Consider the following 26,795-nt stretch of genomic DNA (forward strand, 5'->3'; position numbering starts at 1 on the left):
AATGTGTTTAGGTCTTGTTGGGATATCCTTTCTGCCTGTCACAGCTTTTTGTTTGCATTTTATAGCGAATCAAGGACAGATGTGCCTTTTTAGCCACATCACTCTGCTCAGCCTTTGTAAACACTTCAGGGCCTCGACAACACACTCTCGGGTAAATCTGACCCATTTGAAGAGCGACGGTTTGAGATCTTCTAAACGTTGATCTTCATCTTTCAGTGGAAAACTACAGCGCTGACACTCACCACATCAGTGCACTAATGTCCCAATAAATAACTCACCATTTTAAACGATGTTAGATCGTTGAGATTATTGAGGCTCGCTCTCTTTCTGCGTCTCGCTTGCTCCCTCATGCACATGCACCACTGTTCTCTATCATAAAGAAAGGGGTCTCTCTCTTTAACCTTTGTGTGTGTGGCTAATTGTGCTAAGTGGAGTAGCTTAATAGAGTGGAAAATAGTCCTCATAATTTTCCCAGAGAGCGAGCAATGACCTTCTCTAAAGACAACGGCCATCTCCATTCTCTCTACACCGCTGGTTTTATGATATGAAATGTCAAACCATTGGGTTCCTCAGAATAATTAAATCAAATAAATTATTGCACCTAGGCAGAACCATCTTGTAGCCTAACCCAATTATAATGCACTGTAAAGCTAATTATTAACCATGATTACAATTAGTCTAATTTGAATAAATGTAGTCATTAGCGGGTTCATCCTAGTCAGTGAGTCTGAACTGTGGGGGATGATGGTCTCTCTCTCCATCTCTCCCACTCACAGAGATGGGTGTGGATGTGCATCATTCTCGCTCTTTGTGCACCTTTATCTTCATCCCATTTTTTTTCCCACTCACTGACCTTCACAAAATGGCCTACACCCTTCACCTTTCCTGGGTACTTGAGCGTAATGCCTGATGCTTCCCAGATTTCATATTTACCGTTTATGTTTGAGCTGTTGAAATTTGTCCCAAACATACTCCTTTATTTTTATATGGATCAAATAAAAGAGACATAATGTTTTCATTAGTGAGCTTTAGATGTGGCAGTTGGAGCCAGGCAGCCGCTTTCCTCTGTTTTCAGTATTTATGCTAAGCTAAGCTAATGACTGCTGGGTGTAACCTTACATTTATCAGACAGATACTGTGAGGTCTTCTCATCTAACGTTCAGCCACAGACCAAAAATTGTTGTGTTCTCTTAATATTTGACATATTCGTTCATTTCTCTTTTCACTGAATGCACCACAGCTGTTTGTAATATTGTGTTGTTGTTTTTCTTTTGTCGTCTAAACCAGATCTTGTTTGTGACCTCCAAAAAATGTGACTATGTGCCGTTCAACAGATAATTAAAACCAGCATTTATAGGAATGAAAGGCGGCACTCTTTGAACGTCAGACCCAGGCATATGTTTATTAATTTTGTGTATTAGTACTGTAATTATAAATGCATTTTAAAAGGCTGAGTGTTAGAGCGGCCTTATGACACTGCAGCGAGAGAGCCGCACAGTCTCCTGAGTTTATACAGAATAGTTACCAGTAAGAGCATTCTTATAAACATCTGGCTCACAGGCCAGCGGTGCCAACAAACTAAACAACAGAATTATAAGACCCAAAAATTGCTGTGCTGGAATGGGACTGCACTGAGGAAACACAAAAGCCTCATTTACCAAACAGTTGTAGCGTACTTACAGCCAAAAAAACAAAATGCTAAATACCATAGTGATAGTTCATAAATATAGTCCTTTTTTGATGCCACTCAGTTCAGTTTGCAGAGCTGAATCTCTGCCCTCACTTTGGGAGGTGCCAAGCTGCTGTGTTTACAGCTGTTTCTCCTGGAAGAGGATCTGAGCGTACACAGTGTCCGGGCTTGAGGGTGTGGGGTCCGGGCTGGAGGAGGCCTGGGGCTCCGGCCTCGGCCTGACCAGCTCCAACTCTGCGTATGTCAGGCTGTCCTCCTGAGATACCCGAGGCTATAAGAGGGAGGGAAAGGATGAGAGGAGCCTGGAAGGAATTCAGCTCAGAGATAACGCAAAAGAGGAAAGTATTGCATAGTGGATATATAAACAGTTCAGATTTTCCCATAGAAAAGAAGTGTGTGTGTAGGGAGTGTATGCATCGCGTCTCCACTTAATCTTTCACTGCGAGCAGTAGTATTGTTCCACTTTCTGTAGTAAACATCCCCATAGTGCCTCTCAGCTGCAGAAAGTATGTGTTTACAGGGTTTGCAGGACCTTGGAACATTTAGTTTACTCGACAAACATTCAGTACAATAGGAGTCCTATCCAACCTCCTCAGATCCATCTAGTTACACTAATCCAATCAGTATGTGCGTGCAAAAGAAATGCTCACATCTTCACTTCACTCCAGAATCACAAGAACGGCATGAGCAGAGGTACTGATGATCCTTAGTTTGAGTAGTTTTCTTCTGTATATATTTGTTTGACACTTTTATTGTAGATATAAAACCAATGAAGCACTCTAAATAAATAATTGTGTTTGAGAAGCAATAAAGCTAAATAGAATTATCAAGCTCATAACTGAATGAAGAGACGGCAATAAACTCCTGTAGACAATCATACAGTCATGAGACAAATTCCCTCTTCTGCGTCTCTCAATAATAACTCTGTGCATGTAAAAAAAAAAACATTTTGCAAAATGTTAATAAATACTTTCTAACGAATATATTAAATGCATATGTTTCAATAATGGAGTTATGGCAGTAGTGGGCACTGGAATAATAAGTGAGCTTGTGTGATGGGCGACAAGGAGGAGACTTACGGCAGCAGATCTTCTTGGCTGAGTCTTTAACCTTCTGGGCTTTTGAGGTCTCTTTGCAGCAACAGGCACTGAAATACAAAGACAAGCTTAATTGACTGAAAACAGCAGCCAGGAGGAACAGATTCCCAAATACAACTGTGTGACTGAAGTCAAATTCATCCCTCGACCACTTTATATTACACGTAGTCAGAGTGAAGCTTATTCTGCCATTTCCAATGTCACTTATTGAATTTACCTCAGACAATACGCAGGCTTTTTACCCAAATACATCGTAAGGTTTAATCCTCTGTCTGTTTGTCTCTCAGTCTCTCTGCTGCTGTTTCTGTCAAGGAAATTGAATTATACTGGAGATATCACTTTCTTCTTTTGTACTTGCTGGATACCTTGATTTAATGTTGTTTTCTTTACCCGTTAATTCCCTCTCTAAGCATCACATGGGGCCGGAGCCTCTCTTAGCCCCCTGTGACTCTAATGCATCCAATGTGTTTGGAATTTGAGATGAAATTCAACCGCTACCCAAAGGTACAAAGATCGGGATTTGAGCCGCAGGCTGCATGGTGACAGTAGTTCACTGAGCCACTGTCCTCCACCTGAACCAAAATATTAGACTGTGAATCTAATCTAATAATTCTGTTAGTATCTAGTTCATTTTATTATGTGGAATAAAATATAATTACACAATAATTGACAGATTCCCACGAAGAGGTAGTTGTTGTTTTTTTTCTCAAAACTGAATGTTTTTGTCTGTCCAGAAACAATATGAGCAGGAAAAATACTATTTATAACTCATCTTTGTCCACACTGAGACCATAGCAGGTGATGAGGAACCTTGAGCTTAAATAGGTTGGCAACCACAGTTTATGGACCTTTATAAGGAATTAAAAGTCATATTCTGCTCTTAAAATGTCACTCTGTCACTACCTTTGGCTGGTATGTGTGGTGGTGGCTCTTCAGGTAGTTTAGGCGGTGATATTGCGACTCTTCTGTCAGGTTTCCGTCTTATATCTTTCCTCTGTGGTTTTGGGGAGGAACTGGAGGAACTGATGGAGCTGGTCACAGTCTCTCCTGAGCTGTATGGAAGAGAGGACTTGTAATTAGGGCTGCAATTTATTACCCCTGTATCAATTATGCATATATACAGCTATAGGTGACATTGTCGAAGAGCACATTTTCTAAACCAGAGATAAATAAATTATGTAAAACAAAAAAGTAGCAAATAGTCACATTTGAATCAGCAAATCCTTTGTTAATTCATATCCTGTTAATTGACTGAGCAACTTGTTAATTAAATTCATTACTATTTTTGCAGTATACCGTACCTGCTTTCTGGACACTTGACCAAGAGGTAACTGGCTATAGAAAGAAAAAGGAAAAACAGAGTTGACAGGGATTTTTTGTACAGAAAACATAAAGTTGTAAAAGTAAAGTACAGTGGTGGTTTTACCTTTGAGTCTGTGTCTTCTGAGAAAGTACTGGCATGTGAGGACCAGCGTGAACAGGAAGATGGACAACAGGCCCAGTGAGCAGATCAGCACGGCGCACAGATACACATCTGAAAACACACATAGGTGATAACAGTGACATATACTGTAGCATTATCAAACTAGTATAGTAAAGTGAAGAAGATGAGGGGAAAAAACTGTACCTGCAAATAAACGCCACAGTCCTTCGCTGCTACCATCCTCATGAGTAAAGTGCACTGAAGAAACAATTATTAAAACAAAAAAAGTCAGCAAAAACAGAAAACTGTGCCCAGACAAAAAAACTTCTGTAAATTGCTGTTGTCTAAGGGCAGTGACCCAACACAGCAGACAACCTCAGTGGTTTCTAGAAATATCAAAACCGCTGTCATGAAGGGAGAGTCTGCTGCAGCATCAGCCAAACCCACCACACACACACACACACGGAGGCCTGGTTGCGTTGTTGTTCTTGGACGATGTTTGGGGGGTTCCCTGTTGCTCTGCTTCTCCACTTCCTTTTGTTGGTCACTTCACAATTGTTTAATGTTGTGATTCTTTTTTCTTTCTTTTTTTTTATTGCCAGTGTGATAAAAGAATGAATAAAGAAGTCCCCAGTATGTGCCAATGAATGATTGTCTGTGTATAGGTCAGGGGTATTTGACAAGGGGAGTGAACAAGGGGCTGTGTAAATAAATTACTTTGTGTCTCTGCTCCACATAATGAGATTTTAATACGTCTTTTAAACACAGGTTGATAAACATATTAATAAGAAATGATAAGGTATTAACTCTAATTGACTTCCATCCTGTTAATTAATGACAAGGAGCAACACAATGGCTTTGCGATGTAACCAAACAAGGAAAATGGCAACAAAATCTGTATCAGATCTATGTGTTATCAGGTTTACAAGATGCACTTTAATGTAGCACAAGTGATGCATTTTTCAAGATACTGTGGCCAGCTCTCAATTAGATGTTGTTGTTTTGGGTATCCAGTATCCAGAAATAAGCCTTACAGAACACATTTGATTATAGATATGAGAGCTAAACCTTACAACAGTGCAATGCAATATGCTCTTCTTTTCAAAATCCTACATGTATAATTTTTGTTGGGTTGCGTAAATTCAGTGCTACGATAATTACAGAGGGATAGTCTATGATGTTTTATTATTTTGTCCTCTGTCTGCATAGGCAAAAAGACGAATTGTTGCAAAATCTATCAGATATATGCTACAGACATCACTTGGCAATATGAACCATTCACAGTTAATGCAAGTGGGCCACATATGACCTTCACAGTGTGGTTAGCCACATGCTAAACCCTGCATCTGATTAGTGCATGCAGCCCGTGGTTAGCAGGTTGGCCGTTGGGGAGGTGTATGGAGGAGTTTCTGAAAATGTTCACAAAGAGCCAGAAACCATCAAATACAGATGTATGTTCATCTGCTTTCCCACAGTCCAGCTGTGAGGGGAGGAATACAGAAAGTGAACCATCCATGGCAAAAAGTGAGATTTCATTTTACGAGTCCAAAAGCAGCAGAAAACATTGAGTCTGAGGGTCTTTGGAGAAGGAGCAGCGCAGTGACCTCAGCGGGTTGTGTAGCCTTCACTCTGAGCTCTGTAGCTCTGCAGACTGAGGGGTTCCCTGGACTACAGTTACAGTAAAAGTCAGTTTAGTCTTTGTTATAATGTCAGCTCTTGTGTTTCTGGCCCTGTGGTCGATGCATGTCGGAGATGCCTGTGGCTTCCTTAGTGGGACAGTGCCCTGAATATAGGGCAGGGCGTTGTCAGATGGATCAGTCTGACTTAAACTTCTAAACACACAACTAGTGAATCTGTGCAAGGTGTAGCCAGGTGAAGCCACGCCTCTAGCATGATATAGCAGCACTTTGAACCTCTTCTCCTGTAGAATCAATCGAGTTAAACCAGGTAAAGACTGGACTATACAAACACTTTTTTTTTTGCTGCACGTGATTCAAATTACTTCTTGAGCAGTTTTGATCAGGTTGTTTATTGTTGATTTCTGCAGGAGCCTTGGCACAGACTAAATAAGTTCCACTGCAGCTGAATTCTCCAGTAAATTTTCTCCTGAGGCTTGCATAAAAGTGAACCCAGAATGCTGACGTCATGTAATTTGGAGGTTTTTTAAAAAAAAAACGTAGCCAGCTCAGCAACACTCTACCTTTTTGGTCCTCACGCTCAAACACACAGAGAGTGATATTGTTGAGTGTGGTTTGGCTGTGTGAGCTCATTGTTTGGAGATGGAAATGCCAGAGGATTGGGGTCACACTCAAACACATATAGGCTCCACTTAGAGCAAATAGCACAGTGAGAGTCAAAGAACACATACTGCACATTTCTGTTTGCTCTTGGTCCTGTTTAATAAGAACTGCTGCTCGTCTCTTTTTTTCTGCACTTCCATGGCCAGATAACACAGACACCATGCTCCCACTGAATCTGTGAGGGGATTCCTTGGAAAGGAGTATTCCATGGAAAAGATTTTGCGAGTAGTAACACCAGAAATCCCCTTTGGCATTCATCCCTCATTGACCAGGGTTGTGCAAAAGTGTAAAAAGTGTAGAAATGAAATTTAATACGCTCTCTCGCATTTGGTCTAACAAAACGCTGCATTTCCAAGCTGGAAATAGTGCAGAATCAATATTGTTTTGTTAATGTTTCACAGCCTAATTCACTTTTGACTTGGCCTCCACCAGGGGACAAAGCCCCGGTGCTGCAGAGTTTCAATATTGCTCTAGGGCACCGAGGCAGGGATGATGCCACACCTTTACCCACTTGGCTTCTACAGTACAGAAACACAGCACCTTGGCTGGCCTATCCACGTGAAGGTTGTGTTCAAGTGCATCTTTAGTTACCTGTGAGCTGTGTGGTGCTGGTACCATTGGACGATGCTCTCCATATGTTTTTGTGTTTGCGGATCTCCTGAACCTTACAGGTGTAGAATCCCTGCTCCGTCCCCATCACATTGAAGATCCGCAGCTGGTACAGCTCTCCCTCCGTCGCCTCGTGCAGGCGAAACTTTGGCTGGGGGAAACGACGGGTGTAGTTCCCATAAAGCTTCATCTTCCTTATGCCCATCTTCACAATCAGAAACTGGGTGGGCTCGAAGGCAAGAGGAGGAGGAGAAGGAGGAGGAGGAGGAGGAGAGGGGGAAGGAGAGGGGGAAGGAGGCGTGGGAGTAGGAGCAGGAAGAGGAGAGAAGAACCAGCGGAGGATGAGGACACTGTTGCTCCTCTTCCTCTGAGATACCAGGCAGGACAGGGTGAAGTTGTCTTTCTCTGTTACCATGACAACAGGTCCAGGGGTCACTGTCACATTCAGGGCGTGACATACCTCTGTTAGAAAAAAATAGACACAAACAGCACAGGTAGTTTGCACAGCTTTTTTGTTTTTGCAAACACACCCTGTCCACTTTTCTGGATATGTGTGTCTCTTGTTTTGCGTATGTGGTATATTGATGTTGTTTTTTGTTGTTGTTCTTCACTGGATGCGCTGCGTGCTCTGACAGAGTAGTTAAACAAAACCAAACCAAACCAAACCATAAAATATTTTTCCCCAAAAAAGGGTGCAATGATCTTGGTGTAGACTCCTCCCTGCTTTTTTAAATTAGTAATTAACACTTGGTAATGTGTCCCACATGGAGAACGGCTGAGTTCATCTTTGCAAGATGTTTGATTTCCCCCTAGTTTAACACAATTGTGGCATTTTTTGACAAAGCAACTTTCAATGCACACCCACCAGTGGCCACTGGGATTTATAGTGTTAAGAGCTCATGCTGGTTCTACTTATACATGTCATTCCATCAGTGGATGGGAATTCAGTTGATATTACCTACTGTAGAAGGCATAAGAAAAGTAGGCCAGCCTGGAGGTACTGTGTTTTATTCTGCTGCCAGCTGGGTCAGGTCTGTCTAGAGGAGACATGGTGTCTGGACACAATATGTGTGATCAGACAGGCAAAGAGAATCTACAGGTGGGAGACATTCATCTTCAGGACGGTACACTCCGAAACAGGCAAAGAGAAACACGACAGGATAACAGGGACCATCTGGACTCCCTCGCTCTTTCTTTCTTTTTGTTACTCTGCGAGTTGGGGAATCTCCCTCAGGGTCTGTCCACCACTATTTAATGTGACAACAAAAGCAGCAACAGGGACTTAAACCAACATAACACAAAATTGAACATAACCCGAAGATTATAGGGCAGGAAATAATATGAGCTGTAGGTCGAATTTATGGCAGTTTATAGTACGCACATTATACTGAGGTTTCCTCTGATCACAGAGAACAAACTTTTTTCTGGTTCATTTTAAACAAAGACATACTGGCCAAGTTTTCACAAGACCTCTGGCGTCTAACCTTAACGTCAATATCGTCAGTAATGTAGTGGGTAATGTACTTGTAACTTAAGTTTGTTGTAGAGGCAATGGTTAATGCAAAGTGTCTCCTACATATTTGACCATTTTTATGCCAAAAATGTAAATAGAAACAGACTCCAAATTTCCAGTTTCACAGTGATATATGTTAGATTACAAGTCAAGTTAGATTCATTTTCTGTCTTTCTTGCTTGATCTCTCACATTCTTACTGGTTTATATTGCTGTAAAAAGGTGAACTTACCTGTGACCAGAGCCTTAGTCAGGACAAGGACCACTATAGAGAAGTACATTTTCCACAGTCAGCGAATCCATAAACCCAGACAACTGCACAGCACTTACACAAGCAGCCACATTCAAAACAGAGCCTGACTACACGACCCACCAGAGCCCTTACCCACCATTAACTCTTCTCCTCTTTCTCCTCTTTTCTGTGTAATATGAAACAGTAAATGTTCTGTTCCCACTTAGAAACTCCCACTCACTCTCCCAGTACTCTCTCTCTCTCACTGTCTCTTTCCCTCTCTCACTCCCTCTCTCTCTCTTTCTGTGTGTGTCCTGCAAAACGTAGGAAATGTCATTTCCTGTGTTTCTGCGAGGAGTCCTGGACCATGGCCCAAAACCCAAGAACTCCAAAGCGATGGTCAAATCTCGTGGTTTGTGTGTGTGCGTGTGTGCATACGCTTGTCACACTGTGTCATTTTGAGAAGCATATACAATAAAGCGCTGAACATGCATTTCCATTACTCTCAGAGTTGAGGGGTAATCTCGCATCTCCCAGTAAAGCTCACAAAGAGAAAACCTTGGTGTTCATATGTGAGCGTGCACACGTGTTCATGCATCTAAGTGTGTGTGTGTGTGTGCGTGTGTGTGCAGGGACCTCTCCCTGTCTGGCTGCTGGACAGAGTGGCATGGGCTTGTCTCTGGCTGTGGTTGTCAGACTGTCCCAGTGGTATGAAGCCTGCTGCTTTATTGGGCAGGCTAAACTGCTGAGGCAGGGCTTCTGCTGGCGCTTTGAGCTCTGCCAAAGCCAAATGGAATTACACAACAGATTTAACCCTTCATACATATGACCTACTGTGTGTGGGATTCACTTGGTGGATGGATTCAATGGAAAATGTACTGTTTGTGTTGATCAAGGCCTCTTTTCTAACCTTGACAACATGCTTTGTTTTGAAAGGAAATGTTGTATTGTAGTAAGTTTAGGCCACAATACTAGTGGTAGTTTTATCAATTATGGTCATGTAAAAATACCAAATTAATAGTTGTGGTGACAGTAGAGAAATAAAATGTCTTCTTAACTGCGCCTTTTACTTGGGGTTTCCCTCAAGTTTTACTTTACTTAAGTCTGAAGTTCAAGTCCTTTCTCCAGTGGGGGAAACACTCTGCTCTGCCCTGCAGTGGTGAAGTCAGGTTACTGCTCCTCAGGGCAACAACAATACTTGAGGTTACTTTGAAGCTGGGGAGTATGCAGGCATTCTCACCACATGTACATTTAATCTGAGTTTGTGAATCAAGGGAAATCAAAGAACAGACATTTTCACACCGCATCATTTCTACCACTGGATCCCTCAGGTATAGTAATCATGGATTTAAGCATTTGGATTTGATTCACACAGCCACAAAAAAGACACATTCGCCTAATGTTATCAACAAAATGTTATTTTCTCTTTTTGTGTTTATGAACTCTCTCGGGTCATATTATTGTGCTCTCTCAATAACACTTTGTATAATGCACTCAGTAAAAGGACTCTTTATTTTAAGTCATTCAGACCCAGGGTACATTTCAAGAGTCAGAACAAGATGCCAGTAGCACTTATTGTTATTACAGTCTTATAGGCAGGAAAATGAAATCGACCTGCAGCAAAAAAGCTTTTATATTTCAGTTTTGTTTATTTTTAACCTTTTACATTGTGGTTTTCAAAGACAGTCATCATAATGAGAAATTATTTTTTAGAACAAAGTTTGTTTTTATTGCCATGTCCATGTCCACACTACTCTGTTACACAGCAACACAGAAACATTCTCACAAACTTCCAACTTTAAACATGGACTACTGTAAGAAATTTAAACTTTTAAAACAACAACAGTCACATCCCCATGTTGTCACTTTGAGACAGTGGTTGAATACACAAACTATGCTTTACACCATCTGCAGATCTTTGATTGACACTGTGGCTTGAACAACATTTCATGCATCACAAAAATGCAAAGAGTAAGATTTCTCCAACAAGAAAAAAACAATTAAAACTTATGCAGGCCTGCCAGTGTTCATAGCAGAGACCAACATTTCCCCAAGCTACTAAACACTGTTGACATACTTCTGCTGTTTAATGTATGATAACATACTTCTAGATCTAAGAGACGACAGGATACTGATCACGCTGTATACACAAGAAACATCTTAGCTTCTCACATTCAAAAGTCAAATGGAATGGTGAACTTCTCTGTAACACAATAAATAGCCCAACAGCGTATCTCCAAAATCATCAGCAGCACATTAACAGCATGTCTCAGGGACTTTTTAAAGCTATACAATCTGAAAACTGAGACTATTTTCACTTGAAAACGTCATTTATAAATTCTTAAAGTACTGCATATGGGTGTATTTATGTTATCATATACTTCACTTAGCTTCTTGTCTACTTAACATCATTATTATTATTACATAATTAACACTTCTAAATCAAAGGTGTCAGTCCTTGTTCTCACCAGTCAGAAATCTCCATAAAATCCTCCAGTTCACTCATAGTTATTATATCACGGGGCTGACATTGAGTGTGGGCTGAGTTATCATTTTCACAGACCGAGCCTCCTGCAAGCTGGCTGTTTGTGTCACACTCTGGGAACGCCTCATATGAGCTTTGTGTGTTGTAAACCGTGTTATATGTTTTCTCTGTATCATTAACTGTGTCCATGTACGGTGTCTTCTCCGGGCTGTAGCGATGCCCGTCAGAGTTCTGCCTCATTTCAGGAGCTGGATATCCCTGATTCTCCCTGACAGTCACGGGTGCTGGTGACCTGTGAGGGGGCACAGAGTTGATAGCTGCAGGTTGGTAGCCCTGTGAATAACCATGGTAGCCTTGATAAAGCATTAAGGGCTTGCCAGCTGGAGAGGCCCGGGAGAGAGGCTGTTGCTGTGGCTTGAGCTGTGAATGGGGTTGAAGCTGAGGCTGTGAGTACTTTTGCTGGGGCTGGGGTCGGGAGGTGCTCTGGTTAGACTCACGCACATTCAGCTGCACATACTTTCCCGTCTCTGGGTCAAAGAAAGTCTTTGTTTTCACCTGAACAGGAACATCCACTACGAAATACTGACCAGAGCCAAGGTCTTGCAGAACCTTGCGCTGAGTCAGTGGGTAGGACTGAGGGTAGCCTGACTCTACATGGTACTGTGTCACTGGAGCTGGAAGGCAGGTATGGTGGAGAGTGGGAGATGAAGGAACATTAGCAATGATTTTAGGAGCAGCAGCGTGGGAAGCAGGGCCAGCAGCAGGTGAGGCAGTAGGGATGGCAACAGGGGCAGTAGCGTGAGGCGAGGCAACAGGGAGGGGCAAAGGGCCTGTGGCTTGAGGGGAAGCAGTGACAGAGCGCTGCAAGGATTGGTGTTCTGTGAGGGAGGAAGGCAAGCTAGACCCCAATGCTGGAGCATGAGCGAGGGAGATAGGTGAGGAAAAATGAGGGGAAGCCACAGCATAGTGGTTAGGGGAGCATACCTCAGTGGAAGAGGAGAGAGGAGTACCAGGGACTTCTTGAGGAGCTTTCTCAACTCCAGAAGGGTTGTCTGCTGCAACTTTGCACAACTCCTTCTTTATCCTGCGTGTAGTCAACCTTTGGGCCCTGCGCAAGGCTTTCTCACTCTTTGGGGGAACAGCTGGAGGTTTACCCAGAGAGCGAGACACGTCACTACTAAAGCTACAAGCTGACTCTGGCCTGTCATAGTCAAACAGGCCTCGCAACTCTGCAAGGTCTGCTGCACTTGTGGCAAAACTCTCCACATCTTCTGACATGTTGCTGATGACGGAGCGAGAGTCATCTTCATCCAGAACGATGCTCCTCCTGGAGTAGGGCCTATGTTGTGGGAGATGGGCTGAGTAATCCTGTGATGAAGGTGCTGGTTGAAAGGTTGAAAATTCTTTGATAGCAGCAAGTCTGTTTGACCCAACATCGCTGCGTCTTAGGTCATGCTCCTCCTCTCCTTTCTCTGACACCCTATCCATAGGTGAGCCCACTCGGAAATCCTCTGCAAAAGTCTTATGGAAGCGTGGTTTGATTGATTTGGTGAGAGAGGAACCTCTCATGGTGTTATCCTTCACCCTGAACATTGATGGCTTAATTCCCGGAGCAGGAGATGAGGTGTTGGAGCGGGGCAGAGATGGAGCTGGTGAGGCAGCGCTACGTGGCCTGTAAATCCTAGAATGGTATCCAGGCTCCTCAGTTGACTCAAGACCTGATGGGTTGTTTCTTTGTTGTGATGGTAATGGGGAGGATAGTTGTCTTTCTTTTGGTTTCCTTTCTGATTCTGTTGAAGTGATGGCATAGTACTGGAGAACATCTGACTTCTGTGCTGCTCTTTTCTGCTCCTCCACCTTTGTGGTTTTCTCCGTTTCCCTTTGAGCTGCATACTTTTCTTCATCTGTGTCCTCTCTCCTTCCTTCTTGTCTTACTCTCCTCTCATCCTCTTTCAGTGGTGTTTCAGTGTTGTCTTTTTCAACAGCTTTCCGCTCCTCCTCTGCCCTCTGAGTTCTCTTCTTTTCCTCCTCAATTGCTGCTAGCATCTTCTCTTCAATCTGTTTAGCTTGCCTTTGCTGCTTCTCTTTAGCAGCTCTCCTTTGCTGTTCTTCTTCATCAGCTCTCCTTTGTTCTTCTAGTGCAGCTCTTCTTAGCTGCTCCTCTTTAGCTGCCCTCCTTTTTTGTTCTTCCACTGAAGCTCTTTGTTGCTCCTCTTCAGCAGCTCTCCTTTGCAGCTCCTCTTCAACAGCTCTCCTTTGTTGCTCTTCTTGAGCAACTCTCCTTTTTTGTCCTTCTAGTGCAGCTCTTCTTTGTTGCTCCTCTTCAGCAGCTCTTTTTTGCTGTTCTTCTTGAGCAGCCCTCATTTTTTGTTCTTCCTGTGCAGCTCTTTTTTGTTGTTCTTCTTGAGCAGCCCTCCTTTTTTGTTCTTCCTGTGCAGCTCTCCTCTGCTGTTCTTTTTGAGCAGCCCTCCTTTTTTGTTCTTCCAGTGCAGCTCTTCTTTGTTGTTCCTCTTGGGCTCTCTTTTGCTGCTCCTCTTCAGCAACTTTCCTTTGCTGCTCTTCTTGAGCAGCTTGCCTCTGCTCCTCTTTCCTTTGCTGCTCCTCTTCAGCAGCTCTCTTTTGCTGTTCTTCTTGAGTAGCTCTTCTTCGCTGCTCTTCAAGTGCAGCTCTCCTTTGCTGTTCTTCTTGAGCAACTTTCCTTTGCTGCTCCTCTTCAGCAGCTCTCCTTTGCTGTTCTTTTTGAGCAGCCCTCCTTTTTTGTTCTTCCAGCGCACCTCTTCTTTGCTGTTCCTCTTGGGCTCTCCTTTGCTGTTCTTCTTGAGTAGCTCTTCTTTGTTGCTCCTCGAGTCCAGCTCTCTTTTGCTGTTCTTCTTGAGCAGCCCTCTTTTGTTCTTCCAGTACAGCCCTTTTTCGCTGCTCCTCGAGTGCAGCTTTCTTTTGCTGTTCCTCAAGTTCAACTCTCCTTTGTTGCTCCTCTTGAGCAGCTCTCTCTTCCTCTTGCTGTTTCAGCCTTCTCCTCTCCTCATTCTCTTTCATCTGCTTTTCCGCCCTTCTCAGTTTTTCCCTCTTTCCTTCTTCAATCTCTGTTTCTTTCTCTCTCCCTTCATCTCTTTGTTTTGCTCTTATCTCCTCTTCTTTTTGAGCAACTATGTCTTCCTCTATCTGTTTTGTTTTTATCTCCTCTGCTCCTCTTCTCTCTGCTCCTCTCTGTTTTTCCCGCCTCTCTTTGATCTTGGTAGCTATGGCCTCCCTCTCTTTCGCTCTCCTCTCCTCCTCTCTCTGAGTGGCTCTTCTCTCTTCCTCAGCCAGAGAGGCCCTACTCTCCTCTAGAATGTGTTTTATTCTCATGTTTTCGGCTCTTTTCTGCTCTTCTATCCTAGATGTTCCTTCGTCATTTTCTTCTCTCTGCTCTTCCATTTTAGCCAGGTTATTTTCAACCTTTTCATCTTTACTTGGAGCTGTTGTGCTTCCCTCTATGTTGTGCACCTGTCCCAAAGTGGCTTGTGGCTGAGAGTTTTTAAATGCATTGGTGTTTCTATTTGCACTGGCGACTTCTTGCAAGGGAGGGTTGTTATGGTGATGAATACCATGCTCTACATTACAAAGTCTTTGGGTATTGGTTCCAGCCACTTGTCCTTCACTCCCCTGGTTCTTGAGATGGGTTGTTGGTGACTTATTTCTTTCTTTGAGATGTTGTGCATGTTTTGCCTCATCATCTATCACACCATTGGCATCTGAAGATATTTTCTCTTGCCTTTCTTTATCTCCCAGTTTGAACATTCCTGTCCTCTGGTGTTCTCTCTCTGTAATGGGAAATGATGGGACTTTGGGCTCTTTGTTCACTTTGGCACCCACCTCTGTCTTATTTGGCAAACTTTTCTCTTTCACAGAGACATCCTTTGGGTCTGCAGTGAACACTGGACGTCTGCTGTGACGAGTCTGTATTAGTGGGAAAAATCCTTCCTTTTTGTTGGGTGGGAATTCTTGAATTGTGTTTGCCCGCTCTTCTGAAACAATAACTTTTAATCTAGCATAGTCTGCAAGTGCAGAAATGTCAGGTATTGTGGATACCCTTTCTTTTGGTTTTGGTTTAACCTCAGGTTTATCCTTGACTACAATTTCCCTTGTTGGATTTGAATTTCTTGAACTCTGTCTATCCCTTGGTAGTATAGTCGATTGGCTTACCGTGGGATGCTTCCTGATGGGATTATCCTGACCTGCCTCTATTGTTTCATCATTAGCCATCTTATCTTTTGTTTCCGAGTTTTTCTTTTCCATGTTCTGATGTTGAACACTTGCTGAACGTGATTCCACTGTTTTCCTTTTGCCTTGATCCAAGACCTCATTTTTGATTTCATTGTATGGTTTATCGCTGACAGAAGCTTTGTTTTGTTCTCGCTCTGGGAAGTCCCCTCCCTTTGAAACATATTTCTCTCCTGTACTATTGTGTGAATCATTATTTGTTTCTTCTACCCCTTGCACTTGGAAGTAATTTCCCTCCATTGATCGATCTACCGATATCCTACTGTCTTTACCCCTTCCTTTTTCAGGCTCTCCATTTTCAGCTTTAGTATTTTCAGTTGTAGCATTTACGCTGTTCTGTTGATTGCTGATTTTGTGTGAATCAGATAGTTTTGTCACATTGGATAGTATCTGTTGCATTTTGAATTTGTCCTCCAAATTTTCTTTCATCTGCTTCTCATTGTATGCTGGGGTGGCAACTTTAGTTGTGTCTTCTATGTTTGATGTTTTCACATTTTCTTGACAAGTAGATGATGCAACTTGTGTGTGTTCATTAGCTACAACCGCATGAGAAGCGGCAGTTGTGACATAATGATTTCCAGCCATTTTCAGATTGTCCTTCTCAGTTACTGCTGACACAACTCTGATGGCAATGCTGTCTATATGCACATCATCATCCACTTGATTAGGTTCTCCATCGTGTGTTTCACCATCCTTTAATTTTGGATATTGGTTTTGATTCTCAGCTACATGGTGGGGTTGAGTAGTTTTGTTGACTGGCTTTACAGGTGTTGAGTCCGGTCTCTTTTCTTCCATTAGGGGTGCATTCTTGCCATCCATATTCCTGGTTATGAATGGATTTACAGCTGTTATATCTTCTTTCATTGATAGTTTAACATCATGTTTTATCAGAGTTTCAGCATCATCTCTGTTGGAATCAGTCTTGCACTTGATTTCTGTGCTCTCTACTTTTGCCATGATGTTCTCATTCCTATCTCCTGTTTGGATTTTTAGTGGTTTTTGCTCTTCTGTTTTTCTTTTCCCCTCATCTTTCTTTGTGCTCTTTGCTGAGCTCTCATTTGGTGTCTTATTTGAGATGTTTTCCATTTCTCTTGTTCTTATGTCCTGCTTGTGAACAGGTGGTTGAGTTTCAGCCAACAGTTTTACGTTTTTAGCAGGTACAGTGACTCTGGATGGTACTGTTCCTTTAGCCGGTGGTTCTTGAAGTTGTATTTCCCTTTGGGGTCTTGCATTTATAGACGACGTTTCTTTCACATTTTCCAGATGATTAGCAACTTGATTTTGATCCTCCATAACTGTTTTCTCTGTAATTCTCTCTGTTGCTTTGGAGATACTGCACTCTTTCTCTTTTGTTTGTATTTGATCTTGGTTGCTGTTATCCCCATTATCATTGCTTTCTGATGGCCGTCTTTCTCGTACGGTTACCATTATTCCCTTGATCTGCAAGGAGTCATCAGCCACATGTGATCTTTTCTGACCAATGGTAAGATTTAGTGAAGGTGTCATGTCCTCATGACCTGCTTCAAGGTTACTCTCAGGTGGCTTTTCTATTGTCATTGGATTGGAGCATTTAGTTTTGACCGGAGCTGTAGCTGGGGATGGATCCCGTTTCTTCTTGTTTGGATGATCAGGATACCCTTTAAGTCCCTCTTTCTCCTTTCCAGAGTTTGTACCATGGTTTGCTTCCTGTTTTCCTTGGTTGTTCGTTAGTTCTTGCTCTTTACTTGGCATTTGCATCTTAATCCCTGATTGATTCTCTTTCTTTTGATTTTCTACCGAGCCATCATCTGAGCTTGTAGAATAACTTATTGTCTGTTTTGCATCTCTAGGTATTTCTGACGCAGTGCCATTGATCTTGACTGTTTCTTTGGGGACTTGTTTCTGCGAATGGTCTACTATCTGACCAGTGGTTACTGCAGATTTAACTGATGTTGTAGCAGAGCTAGGTGTTGACTTGACTGCTTCCACCTGTATCCCTGAAAGCTCCATCTGGTGATTTGGTTTATTATTACTGGACATTGTGCTTTCATGCTTTTTATGTACCTCCTGTGATGGAGGCCTCTGCCGTATATTATTACTCTGAATACCTGGTAATTGCTTGGTAGGGTGTTTGGACATAAAACCATCTCGTTTCGCAAAGCCCTTCTCTTTAATTGCTGAAATCTCTTTTTCAGCGTGAGCTTTTATTCTGGAAGTCAGGATCTCTTGCTTGGTCTGCACTCTTTCCTTATGGGACAGTGCTCTTGGTGGGATAAAATGTTGATCTTTAGCTGGACCTACACTGTGCTCAGTTGATTTAGATTTTCTTTCTATGGGAGCCGCTTTTGCAAAATCAGAATCTCGTTGTTGTGAATCGTCACATTTTTCCAACCTTACACCATCATCCTTCATTTTATCAGTAACTGTGTCAGAGTTAACTCTATTACCTAAATGGGTGGGTAAATAATTAGCACTGGATAATTTGAATTCTTTGGAAGTCTCGCTGTACACATAGTGACCTTCTGTCAACTCGCTGGATTTAAAGCTTACTACCTCCTCATTTTCTGTGTTAGCTGTTTCAAATGCATATGTAGGACTATGTTTATTTTTTAATTTTTCATTACTGTTAACTTTATCAAGAGATAAAGCTCTTGTGTCATTTGCGTCATTAGAGGAATCATTTTCAGTAGCTGACACTTTGTTTGTGTTAGTTAAAACTGCAGCCCCTCTATCAGCTTGATCTTTGACAACTGACTCCTTGTGTTGCATTTGTAATGCCTGATCCTTCTTTTTGTGACCGTCATTTCTAGTCACATTTCCCTCCACATATTTCTTTGTAATGTTATCTTCTTTTGTACTGATGGAGTTTTTGGCTCTTTCTTTTTGCTCTCCTCTCATTTTCTCTTTTATTTTGGCCAATTCTGCTTTAGCTTTTGCTAACTCTGTCTTAACTAGTTCAACTTTATCTGGCTCATATTTTACCTGTTGTATCCCTGTTATTTTCGCTGCAGGTTTAGAAAACCTCTCCATCAGGCTCTCTGTTTTTGTTAGCCCTACTTTAGCTAGGTCCACTTTGGACTGCTCCAACTTTGTCTGCTCAGCTTTACTGTCTTTATCTGTTGCCTCTTTGAGTTGATACATTTTTGATGTAGGTGGTGTCACATTTACTTGAGTTTCCAATTGTCTATTATCCCTGACTTTAATGTGGTCTGCTATGACCGCTCCAATTTTGACTCCCTTTGTTTTCTCTTGTTCTGTTTTAGCTAGTTGCTCTGTAATCTGCTGTTGTTTCACTTCTGATTTTCTAAGATCTCTTTGAACCTCTTCTGTTTTTACCTTTTCTGTTCTGATTTCCTCTGCCTTTCTTTGCTCTCTTTCAATTTGTTGCACTCTTGCCTCTTCTTCCTCAAATTGCTTCACTTTGATCCTTTCTCTTGTGGCCTGTGCAGCTTGCTGTATTTTTGCCTTCTCGGTCGTTGCCAGGTCAGTTTTTATGTGTTCTTCTTTTAGCCTTTCTGCTTTAGCTTGTTCAGCTTTGACCTGCTCGGCCTGCTCCTCTTTCATATGCGTGACTACTGCTTCCTCTGTAGTATTTCTTGACTCTTCTGTTACTTTTGGTGCTTCAGTTTGCTCTACCTTTTTCTGTTCCTCTCTTGCAGGTTCTGATTGGTTTTGTCTGAACTGTTCTGGCTGTTCTACTTTTATTTTCTCGTCTTTACCATGTGCAGCTTTAGCCTGTTTTACTGTCTGGTGTTCTGTTAGCTCTGCTTTAGCCTGTTCTGCTTTGACTTTCTCTGAACCAGCCTGCTCTGCTAAAATTAACCTACCAGACTCTGCTTTGGGCTGCTCTGCTTGAGCCCAGTGCTGAACCTTTGCCAGGTCTGCTTGGGCGTGTTTTGCTTTTAAATGTTCTGCCGAGGCCTGTTCAGCCTTGACCTCAGCAAACTGTCTATCCTTCACCTGGTTTGCCATTGTGTGAGCTGCTGCATTGTCGGGATTAGATAGTAATGTTTTCTGCACAATGTGTTCAAACTGTGGTTTGGCTTGTACTGGCTGGAGGCTTTGCATTTCATGTCCCTTTGGAACTTGTGTATATTGTTTTCTCTGATCTGTTTCTTGTGTAAGCATAGTGTTATCTTTATCAGAATACAAGTTGTGTTGGTTTCTGTCCTGATCATCATATCGATTATAATTCTCTCGCAAATAATTTTCTCTCACAACGTTTTCCTTATTGTGTCCATCATACTTTTGAGGTATATAATTGTCTCTAATTGCTCCAGGTTGCTGTTGTCCATAATAGGCCTGTTTCTCGACAGCGTCATTACTAAATGGAGCATATTGCGGTATCTGGGTTGAAATGTTAGGATTGACAAACCCAGTATTTTTATGAGAGGATGTTTCAGCACCAAATCTCTGCCTCAGCTCTATTTTTTTAAGCTCTTTATTTACACTTTGCTGACTTTCGCCTCTGTATTTGTCTCTGGGTATATTTAGTTCCTCCTTTATCGTGGCTGCTCTTTGGTGAGCCTCTACATGTTGTTCTTTTTCGATTAAAGCAGTTATCTCTTGTTTCCATGGAGAGTTAGCTGCTTCCACACTGAGCTTTTCTGTGTCTTGACTGCTTGTCTGTCTCCACCTATCCTGTGAGGACACATAACTGTAATCATGTTTGTTGTCTTTGAGCTGCTGATATCTATCCTCCTTTGTGAATTCCCTTCCCACTGTTTCATTAAAATGTTGCTCAGCATTTGCCTTACTTATTAAATATTCTCTGGTTTGATTGTTGTCAGCATTTAGCCGCTGTGTTTCTGTAGCTGTATACGCTGGTTTAAGCCTGTGTGCATCCCCTCCCAGAGTTTCCACATTATCTATTATTCCTTGCTTGTAGGGAGTAAATGGTAATAAGTCTTCATGGAGATTCTGTCCATTAGCCAGCTGATTGGTGGCGTAATTTTCAGGTATGAAGCCAGTGAACCTGGAGTGATGAACTCTCTCACCTTGTATCTGAGCTGTCTGGTAATCACTTGAAGTGTATCCTAAATATTGCCCTGCGTGTGCTGTTGCAGGTTGAGAATTTGGGGCTGCAAGAGACAATCCAGGGTTTTGATACTGGTTTGCATATTGATGAGCAGCAATTGTCCTGTTGGCTTCCTCTACATGGGTAAACTGCTCTGGATCTGGAAGGTCAGGGATGTCTATTACAGTGTCTCTAGGCTCCTGGATAGCAGACGGTTTGTTTTTCTCCACTTTTTCCAAGGCTTTAAACTTGGTTGGACTGTAGGTGTTTTTTACTCTTTTTCTGTTGTCTTTGAGATTGAAGAGCAGGCTCGTTGCTCTGGACTTGTAGCTGGACATCCTAACATCAGGAGTTGCTCCCCTGCTTTCAGCTCGGACTGGAGGATGTTCCACTGGTTGAGGTGAAGCTGCATGTTGGCGGATCTCTGACATCTCCATCTCTTGATGTGCATGGACTGATGGTGTGAGCAGCTGACTGATGTTGAAGGGAGTTGTACTTGTGTTATTTTTGACAACATTTGGCGCCATTGACACTGCATTGTTGCCATAGAGAGCCATATTATTATTGTTATGGAGTACTTCTTGTTGATTTGCTAATATCCCCGATGCCACATCTTGCTCTGTCATCATTTTGATTTTTTGGTGGAGGGCTTTTACTGAGCTGATGGTGTCCCGGACACGTCGGGACATCTCAATGGTGGGCGATGCAGTTGATGGACGCTGGGACGGGAGCCTGTTAGCGCCCAGGCTCTGCGCCCTCTTCCTATAGTGCCCAGCCAATTCTGACTCGCAGCGTTTCTCCACGGCTGCAGCTTTATGCAGCATTGTGGATGTTGATGTGGAGCGTGGAGGAGCGGGAGGGCCCATCGCTGCCAACTTATTCCTTGGGTGTCTGAAATCCCTCCCATCCAATCTGTAAGGACCCTGTGGTTGGGCCTCCAGTGAAAGCTCCTGGTACATTGGTGTCTCGTACCATCTAGGAAACTCTGATCTGTGCATAAACCCTGAGACTTCTCCTTGTTGAAAAGGAAACCTGTTATGGTCCCTCCATACCTTGAAGGGACTAAACTCACTGTGTATAAAGAAGTTAGAGTTACAGTTAACCTGGGAGGACATGCTGTGTTTACTGTGGGAAGCGCTCATGAAAGAGGATGCAGAATTCATGTGAGCCACTGCCGCTACTTCAGAGGAGTAGAAGCTGCTTTCACGGGAAGCGAAGGGGCCAGACGAAGGGAAATGATCACTGTTAAAATTGTGTTGGTATGATGTTGAAAATTCAGAAAGTTCCCTTTGGATACTCATTAGAGCTGATTTGTCCCAGCTTGTCTCATCATTCCACTCTCTGACTTTACCATCCATCCCCGATCCATCCCTGTGTCCCTCAGAGTTAAAAGCTCTGATGAGGGACGATACTCTGGAGCGGCTTCTGCGTTGCTGTGAACTCAACTCTGTGGCGCCATTGCTGAGGAAAGACAGCTGTTCTTCCCTCAGAGATTTCTCCTGTTGAGAGGTTTCCACAAAGGAGTGCTGGAATGTGGCAGAAACCCTCCCCTGTGTCCTTTCCCCATAACCCTCCCACTGAGGATCTCTGTGGATCTCAGAACCATATATCCCTCCATGGATCCAGTCCTGTCCATACTGCTGCACTCTGAGGGTGAAGCTGTCATGTGCAGCTCTCTTAAGTTCCTCCCTCTCCGTGTCCTCCCTGTCTCTGTCCTGGGCACCATGGCTGAAGGCCAACTGTCTGTCTCTCTGGCTGCAGGGTGAAGATGAACACAGGTCTGAGTCATTATAAACAGCCTCATCTCCAATGCAGAGACTCCTGAATGCTCGATCTGTCAGGTTGCTGACCTCCCGGTCAGTCTCATCCAGAAATGATCCAGCGCTGGAAGTATCACTGTAGCCTCCATCGCTGTGCTTCCGATGCCCGCCACTCTTTCGGCCTGAGCGGCGCTTCTCAACTGAGGTCATGATGCAGGCTCAATAGCAAAGAGCTCTGTCCTCAGGTGTTGAGTCATTCATGCGAACACAGACCTCAAAATTATACAGTCTGCCTGCTGCTAGAACTGCAGGACCCAGAGTTTGGGGCCCCTGGTCAGGATTTTGTGCAGCCGGTTGTTCCTAAGGCATTGTGCCTTTTAGTTTGCCCCTGTCCACAAAATCCTGGAATTTGCTGTTCTCCTACAGGAGAAGAGAAAGGGCTATTAGTCTAGATCTGACCATGCACCCACATAACCATTCATCTTAAAAGAAACAGTTGTAAAACAGTGTTTGCATGATGTGTACTGTATTTCAATCTTCCTCTAAAGATGTTTCCTCTCATTTACAAACTGCACCTGATTTGTTGTGGTGCTTAAATTTATGTCAGCTGGTCTTGATACAAAGCATTTATTCCTTTGCATTACGTAGCAATGTACTGTATGTGCTTCTGAGAACAGCCCTGTAAATCCGTCCACTCAATCACCGTGACCTTCAGAGACATGCTGTTAATAAAACTACACTGTTGCTGGGCACAGTAAAGACAGCCTCACGTGAGTTATTTTGGGAAAGCAGAACGCATCTGTACAAACTTACACACACACACACACACACACACACACACACACACACACACACACCTAACATGTAACATTTAATATTACATTGAAAACCAATCTTGTAGTAAAAATTGTTTTACTACAGTACGGAGAGAGCAGGTGGAAAGTGGATTAAAATATCTTTATGAAGAAGAGCTTCTAAACAGAGATTTCACAGGTAAAATTATAAAGTTTATTGCTGGTTTACGTTTAGTCTGTCATCTAAAATGGTTTAAAATGACATTTAAGTTACATTTAAATAAGATAGATTAAAAACATAAACATCACCAAAACGTCCAATTTACAAAATAAAATGTTAATAAAGCAGTTACATGAGTATTAATCAGGTGTTGGTGCTTTTTTATTTGGAAAACAGTGGTTTCTGACCCGTAAATGTGAAACAGCCAAGTCCATGGGTGACTGCTGTGACATATTTCTGTCTGTTGACATAAGGACTTTCTACCCTTGTTACTGTCTCTCACCACCAGTGAGCAGGCTGTTGTGCATTGCTTATGGGCGGACCTCAAAACTGTATTTATAATAAACTAAATTTAAACTGTAAAAATTATATATAATGCAACACACACTCCAACCTCTTATCTCATACTATGTCTGTTGCTTTTTAAAAAAGATATTTCAATTAGAGGCAACAAGGTAACGTCATGTGTATTTACTGGCTAGATTAACTGCAGCTGCCAGGCAGCCGTCACCTTACTCAGAATATCCAGTAGTTCATTAATATCTTCTGACCTGTAGGCCGTCCATTTCATACACATCTACAGAGCAGCTACACCACGATGTCATACTGCCAAACTAAGTCACTATCAAATGCAAGGAGATTAAAAAATGACAGCTTTTTCCTCAAGCGTAAAACAACTGAGGTGGGAAATAAACTTTTTAGAGCTAAAATCACTTCAAGAATCTTCTTCCAATTCATGGTTAACATTAAAAAACAACAAAAAGAAGAAGAGGACTCGCCACACTGTAGATGCTCCCAAAGTGTACAAAAATTTTATTGGAGGACTACATTAAAAACAAGACAACGTTTCGAGCAGTGCGCTCTTCGTCAGGTCAAATAATAACAATTAAAAAGCATGCAAAATACAAAAAAACTCTGACGGTAACACTTTATTTTAAGGGGTCCTTGTTCCTGTGTATCTACCTAATTAATTACAGTGTAATTACCTATGTAACCGTATGTAATAACATGTACTTACATTGTAAATACATAGTGTATTTTGGTGTACTTACAGGTCCTTGTTACACTTGTAATAAGAAATGCTTGTGCAAAGAGAGAGGCCACTTTGGCATTTCTTATTACAAGTGTAACAAGGACCTGTAAGTACACCAAAATACACTATGTATTTACAATGTAAGTACATGTTATTACATACGGTTACATAGGTAATTACACTGTAATTAATTAGGTAGATACACAGGAACAAGGACCCCTTAAAATAAAGTGTTACCACTCTGACTTTTAATGTCACTCCAGCACTGCATCAAAAGAGAAATTAGAAAGTGATGTAACTGCCCCTAATTTGAGCCCTTTTTGCAACAATGATCTCATGTTAAAGCCAGGATGATTTCTGTTCATTCTTGCATGTGACAGGTTTATTTTTGTCCAGTGACTGGCCTCCAACTCTAAAACATGACACCAAAGAGGCCTCGTTTTCAGGAGATCTGCGGTCCAAACGAAGACTGAACAGCAGCAAATCTGTCACTTCTGAGAGCAGAAGGGATACAACTCAAAATGTATAAATGTCAGCATGTGTCAGTGGAATAAAATCAAGTTCTGTCAGTGGAGTTAAACACTGCACAATATCTTTAGTGAGCAGATGTGTGTTTTATCCTCATATTTTACTTCAACTCTTAAACTCTTAAAAATGCATGCTTGCTTGGGATGTTGATTATGTCTGTTGCTCAAAATTTTGTGCTCTTATCTTACCTTTCAGGTTGATAATCCATAGTGTGAACTGTATTGTAAACTCCGCAGAAGGCTCCGTCTCCCCAAGAAGGCCTCGCTGATCTAATCCTGCCCTGTCACCCCACACGAGCCCCCACTGGCAGCTCTGGCTCTTCCAATTGACAACAATCCAAAGCAAAAACCTCTATATAGTCCACAGTCAAGTCTTTGAGCATCTGACCAGAAGACGGCAGCGGGACTTTGGGGGATAGCTACCAGACAGAAATAGAGGACTTGTCCCAGAGAGAGTGTCCACCATGGGGGACAGAATGAGGGCTTCAACTAGCATGCAGGTCTGCGAGATCCTTTGGTGTCGAGTGTCACACGGATGAAACAAACAGCCTCTCAACTATTTATAAATCTGGACCGCTAGCTGTTGGCCATTAGCAGCTAGAGCTAACTGTCAGCAAACTGGGGAAATGTTACAACCAGCTGGGGAGGTTGTGGGGTCTAAACCAGGGGGAAAAACCAAATTTCCTAAAGATGTGTTATTATTGTGCTGGTGGGGGCGGAGGGGGGCTGTAGTTTGGGTGGCCCCCCACTAGGAGACAAAAATAGCTCCATTGCCTCACACTCAAGTGCCACCCTCTTCGCTTAACAGAATTGACAAGCACTATATGGAGTGTGAGTGTCAACAAGTGGCACCACCCACCTGCTGTTATCACTATGGACATGAATGAAGCTTTGTCCTGAACATAAGGCTCAAATGTTTAGCAGGTTTATCATTTATTTGCTCCTCACAGTGATTTTTTTTTTTTTTTGAATATCTGAGTGGCTTCTTTCAACAGAGATTTCACACTCACTCATAATAGGCTACTATTTGATCCCCCTATTACAGCCTCGTTCAACCCGAGCAGAAAAGGCCATGAGGCAGAGGAAGGGGAGGAACTGAACCTCCTCCTTCCTCCACTACCTCCCCCCCTACAGCCCGCTGCTATAATAGGAGATTGCTGTAGCAGATAGTTTCCTGGGATTCTTGGCGCGTGCCCGCAGGATGATGGACACACACACATGGGCCTTAATGGAGACACACTCCCCCACAAACACACACATAGACACACACACTGACAAACACACAGATGGCTTTACATACAGCTCACCAAACTTTGGTAAAAGGCTGAGGTAATCCCTTTTTTAAACTAATCTCTTTCCTCCCTGCTCCCTGCAACCTCCATCACTGCACCCACACGATCTCTTCATCCAGCATTTTCCCTCTCCGCACTGGACTCTGAATGTCAGTAACATCCATCTCCCGACCTCTTTCATGAGATAATCAGCCTCACATCTCAAACATCATCATCCAGAAGTTGCAACTTGCTGATATAGGGAGCCCATCATCTTGTTTTGCTACTTACTTTTGGGCCCTCAATGCTCGGCACTTGTTAAAAAATTGTTTTGATTAATAAAATTTAATTTACAAAGACTTCCCTCAGCAAAAATTAGTGAGTGTGTTTATCCAAAGTGCTCAATTTCCCCACTGAGGGTTGAGATAGAGCCTGTTGTGGGAAGTCTGGACAAGTCTCCTGCTCACTACATCCCTCTAGTGGACGAACCAAGAACATACAACCATCCAATTCAATTTGGCCTGTACTGAAATATTCAGAGTATGTATAAATGGGTATAAAAACTTTTATATAAAATGTATAT

The 26,795-nt window shown here is 42.6% G+C and overlaps 2 protein-coding genes across 4 annotated transcripts; both read right to left on the reverse strand.

Annotated features, from left to right (window-relative positions):
- Positions 1-1,375: 1,375 nt before the first annotated feature.
- Positions 1,376-9,035, reverse strand: vstm4a (V-set and transmembrane domain containing 4a). The gene is made up of 8 exons (XM_085800180.1): positions 8,864-9,035; positions 7,102-7,581; positions 4,415-4,468; positions 4,214-4,321; positions 4,089-4,122; positions 3,691-3,839; positions 2,770-2,837; positions 1,376-1,961 (listed from the first exon to the last, which is right to left on the reverse strand). The coding sequence occupies exons 1-8, from the start codon at positions 8,910-8,912 to the stop codon at positions 1,809-1,811; spliced, it is 1,095 nt and encodes a 364-aa protein (XP_085656306.1). The 5' UTR covers positions 8,913-9,035; the 3' UTR covers positions 1,376-1,808.
- Positions 9,036-10,565: 1,530 nt separating this feature from the next.
- c15h10orf71 (chromosome 15 C10orf71 homolog) lies at positions 10,566-25,642 on the reverse strand. Of its 3 annotated transcripts, none has more exons than XM_085800183.1 (3): positions 25,131-25,642; positions 13,919-22,787; positions 10,566-13,849 (listed from the first exon to the last, which is right to left on the reverse strand). In XM_085800183.1, the coding sequence occupies exons 2-3, from the start codon at positions 22,575-22,577 to the stop codon at positions 11,328-11,330; spliced, it is 11,181 nt and encodes a 3,726-aa protein (XP_085656309.1). In that variant the 5' UTR covers positions 22,578-22,787; positions 25,131-25,642; the 3' UTR covers positions 10,566-11,327. The 3 variants fall into 3 exon arrangements, with proteins under 3 accessions (XP_085656309.1, XP_085656310.1, XP_085656308.1); XM_085800184.1 differs by having other exon boundaries at positions 10,566-11,640; positions 12,333-22,787; XM_085800182.1 differs by having other exon boundaries at positions 10,566-22,787.
- Between the last annotated feature and the right edge of the window lie 1,153 nt (positions 25,643-26,795).

Source organism: Trachurus japonicus, chromosome 15, assembly GCF_045865225.1.
Source record: "Trachurus japonicus isolate A0001 chromosome 15, Traja_1.0".
Classification (NCBI taxonomy): Eukaryota; Metazoa; Chordata; class Actinopteri; order Carangiformes; family Carangidae; genus Trachurus; species Trachurus japonicus.

Bases quoted from the DNA above. Each gene is read 5' to 3' on its own strand.
- vstm4a (XM_085800180.1), bottom strand. From the start codon at position 8,912: ATGTACTTCTCTATAGTGGTCCTTGTCCTGACTAAGGCTCTGGTCACA. The intron at 4,469-7,101 runs GTAACTAAAGAT...TTGTTTCTTCAG, and splicing joins CAGCACCACACAGCTCACAG to TGCACTTTACTCATGAGGAT. The intron at 1,962-2,769 runs GTAAGTCTCCTC...TCCCTCTTATAG, and splicing joins AGCCAAGAAGATCTGCTGCC to CCTCGGGTATCTCAGGAGGA.
- c15h10orf71 (XM_085800182.1), bottom strand. From the start codon at position 22,577: ATGACCTCAGTTGAGAAGCGCCGCTCAGGCCGAAAGAGTGGCGGGCAT.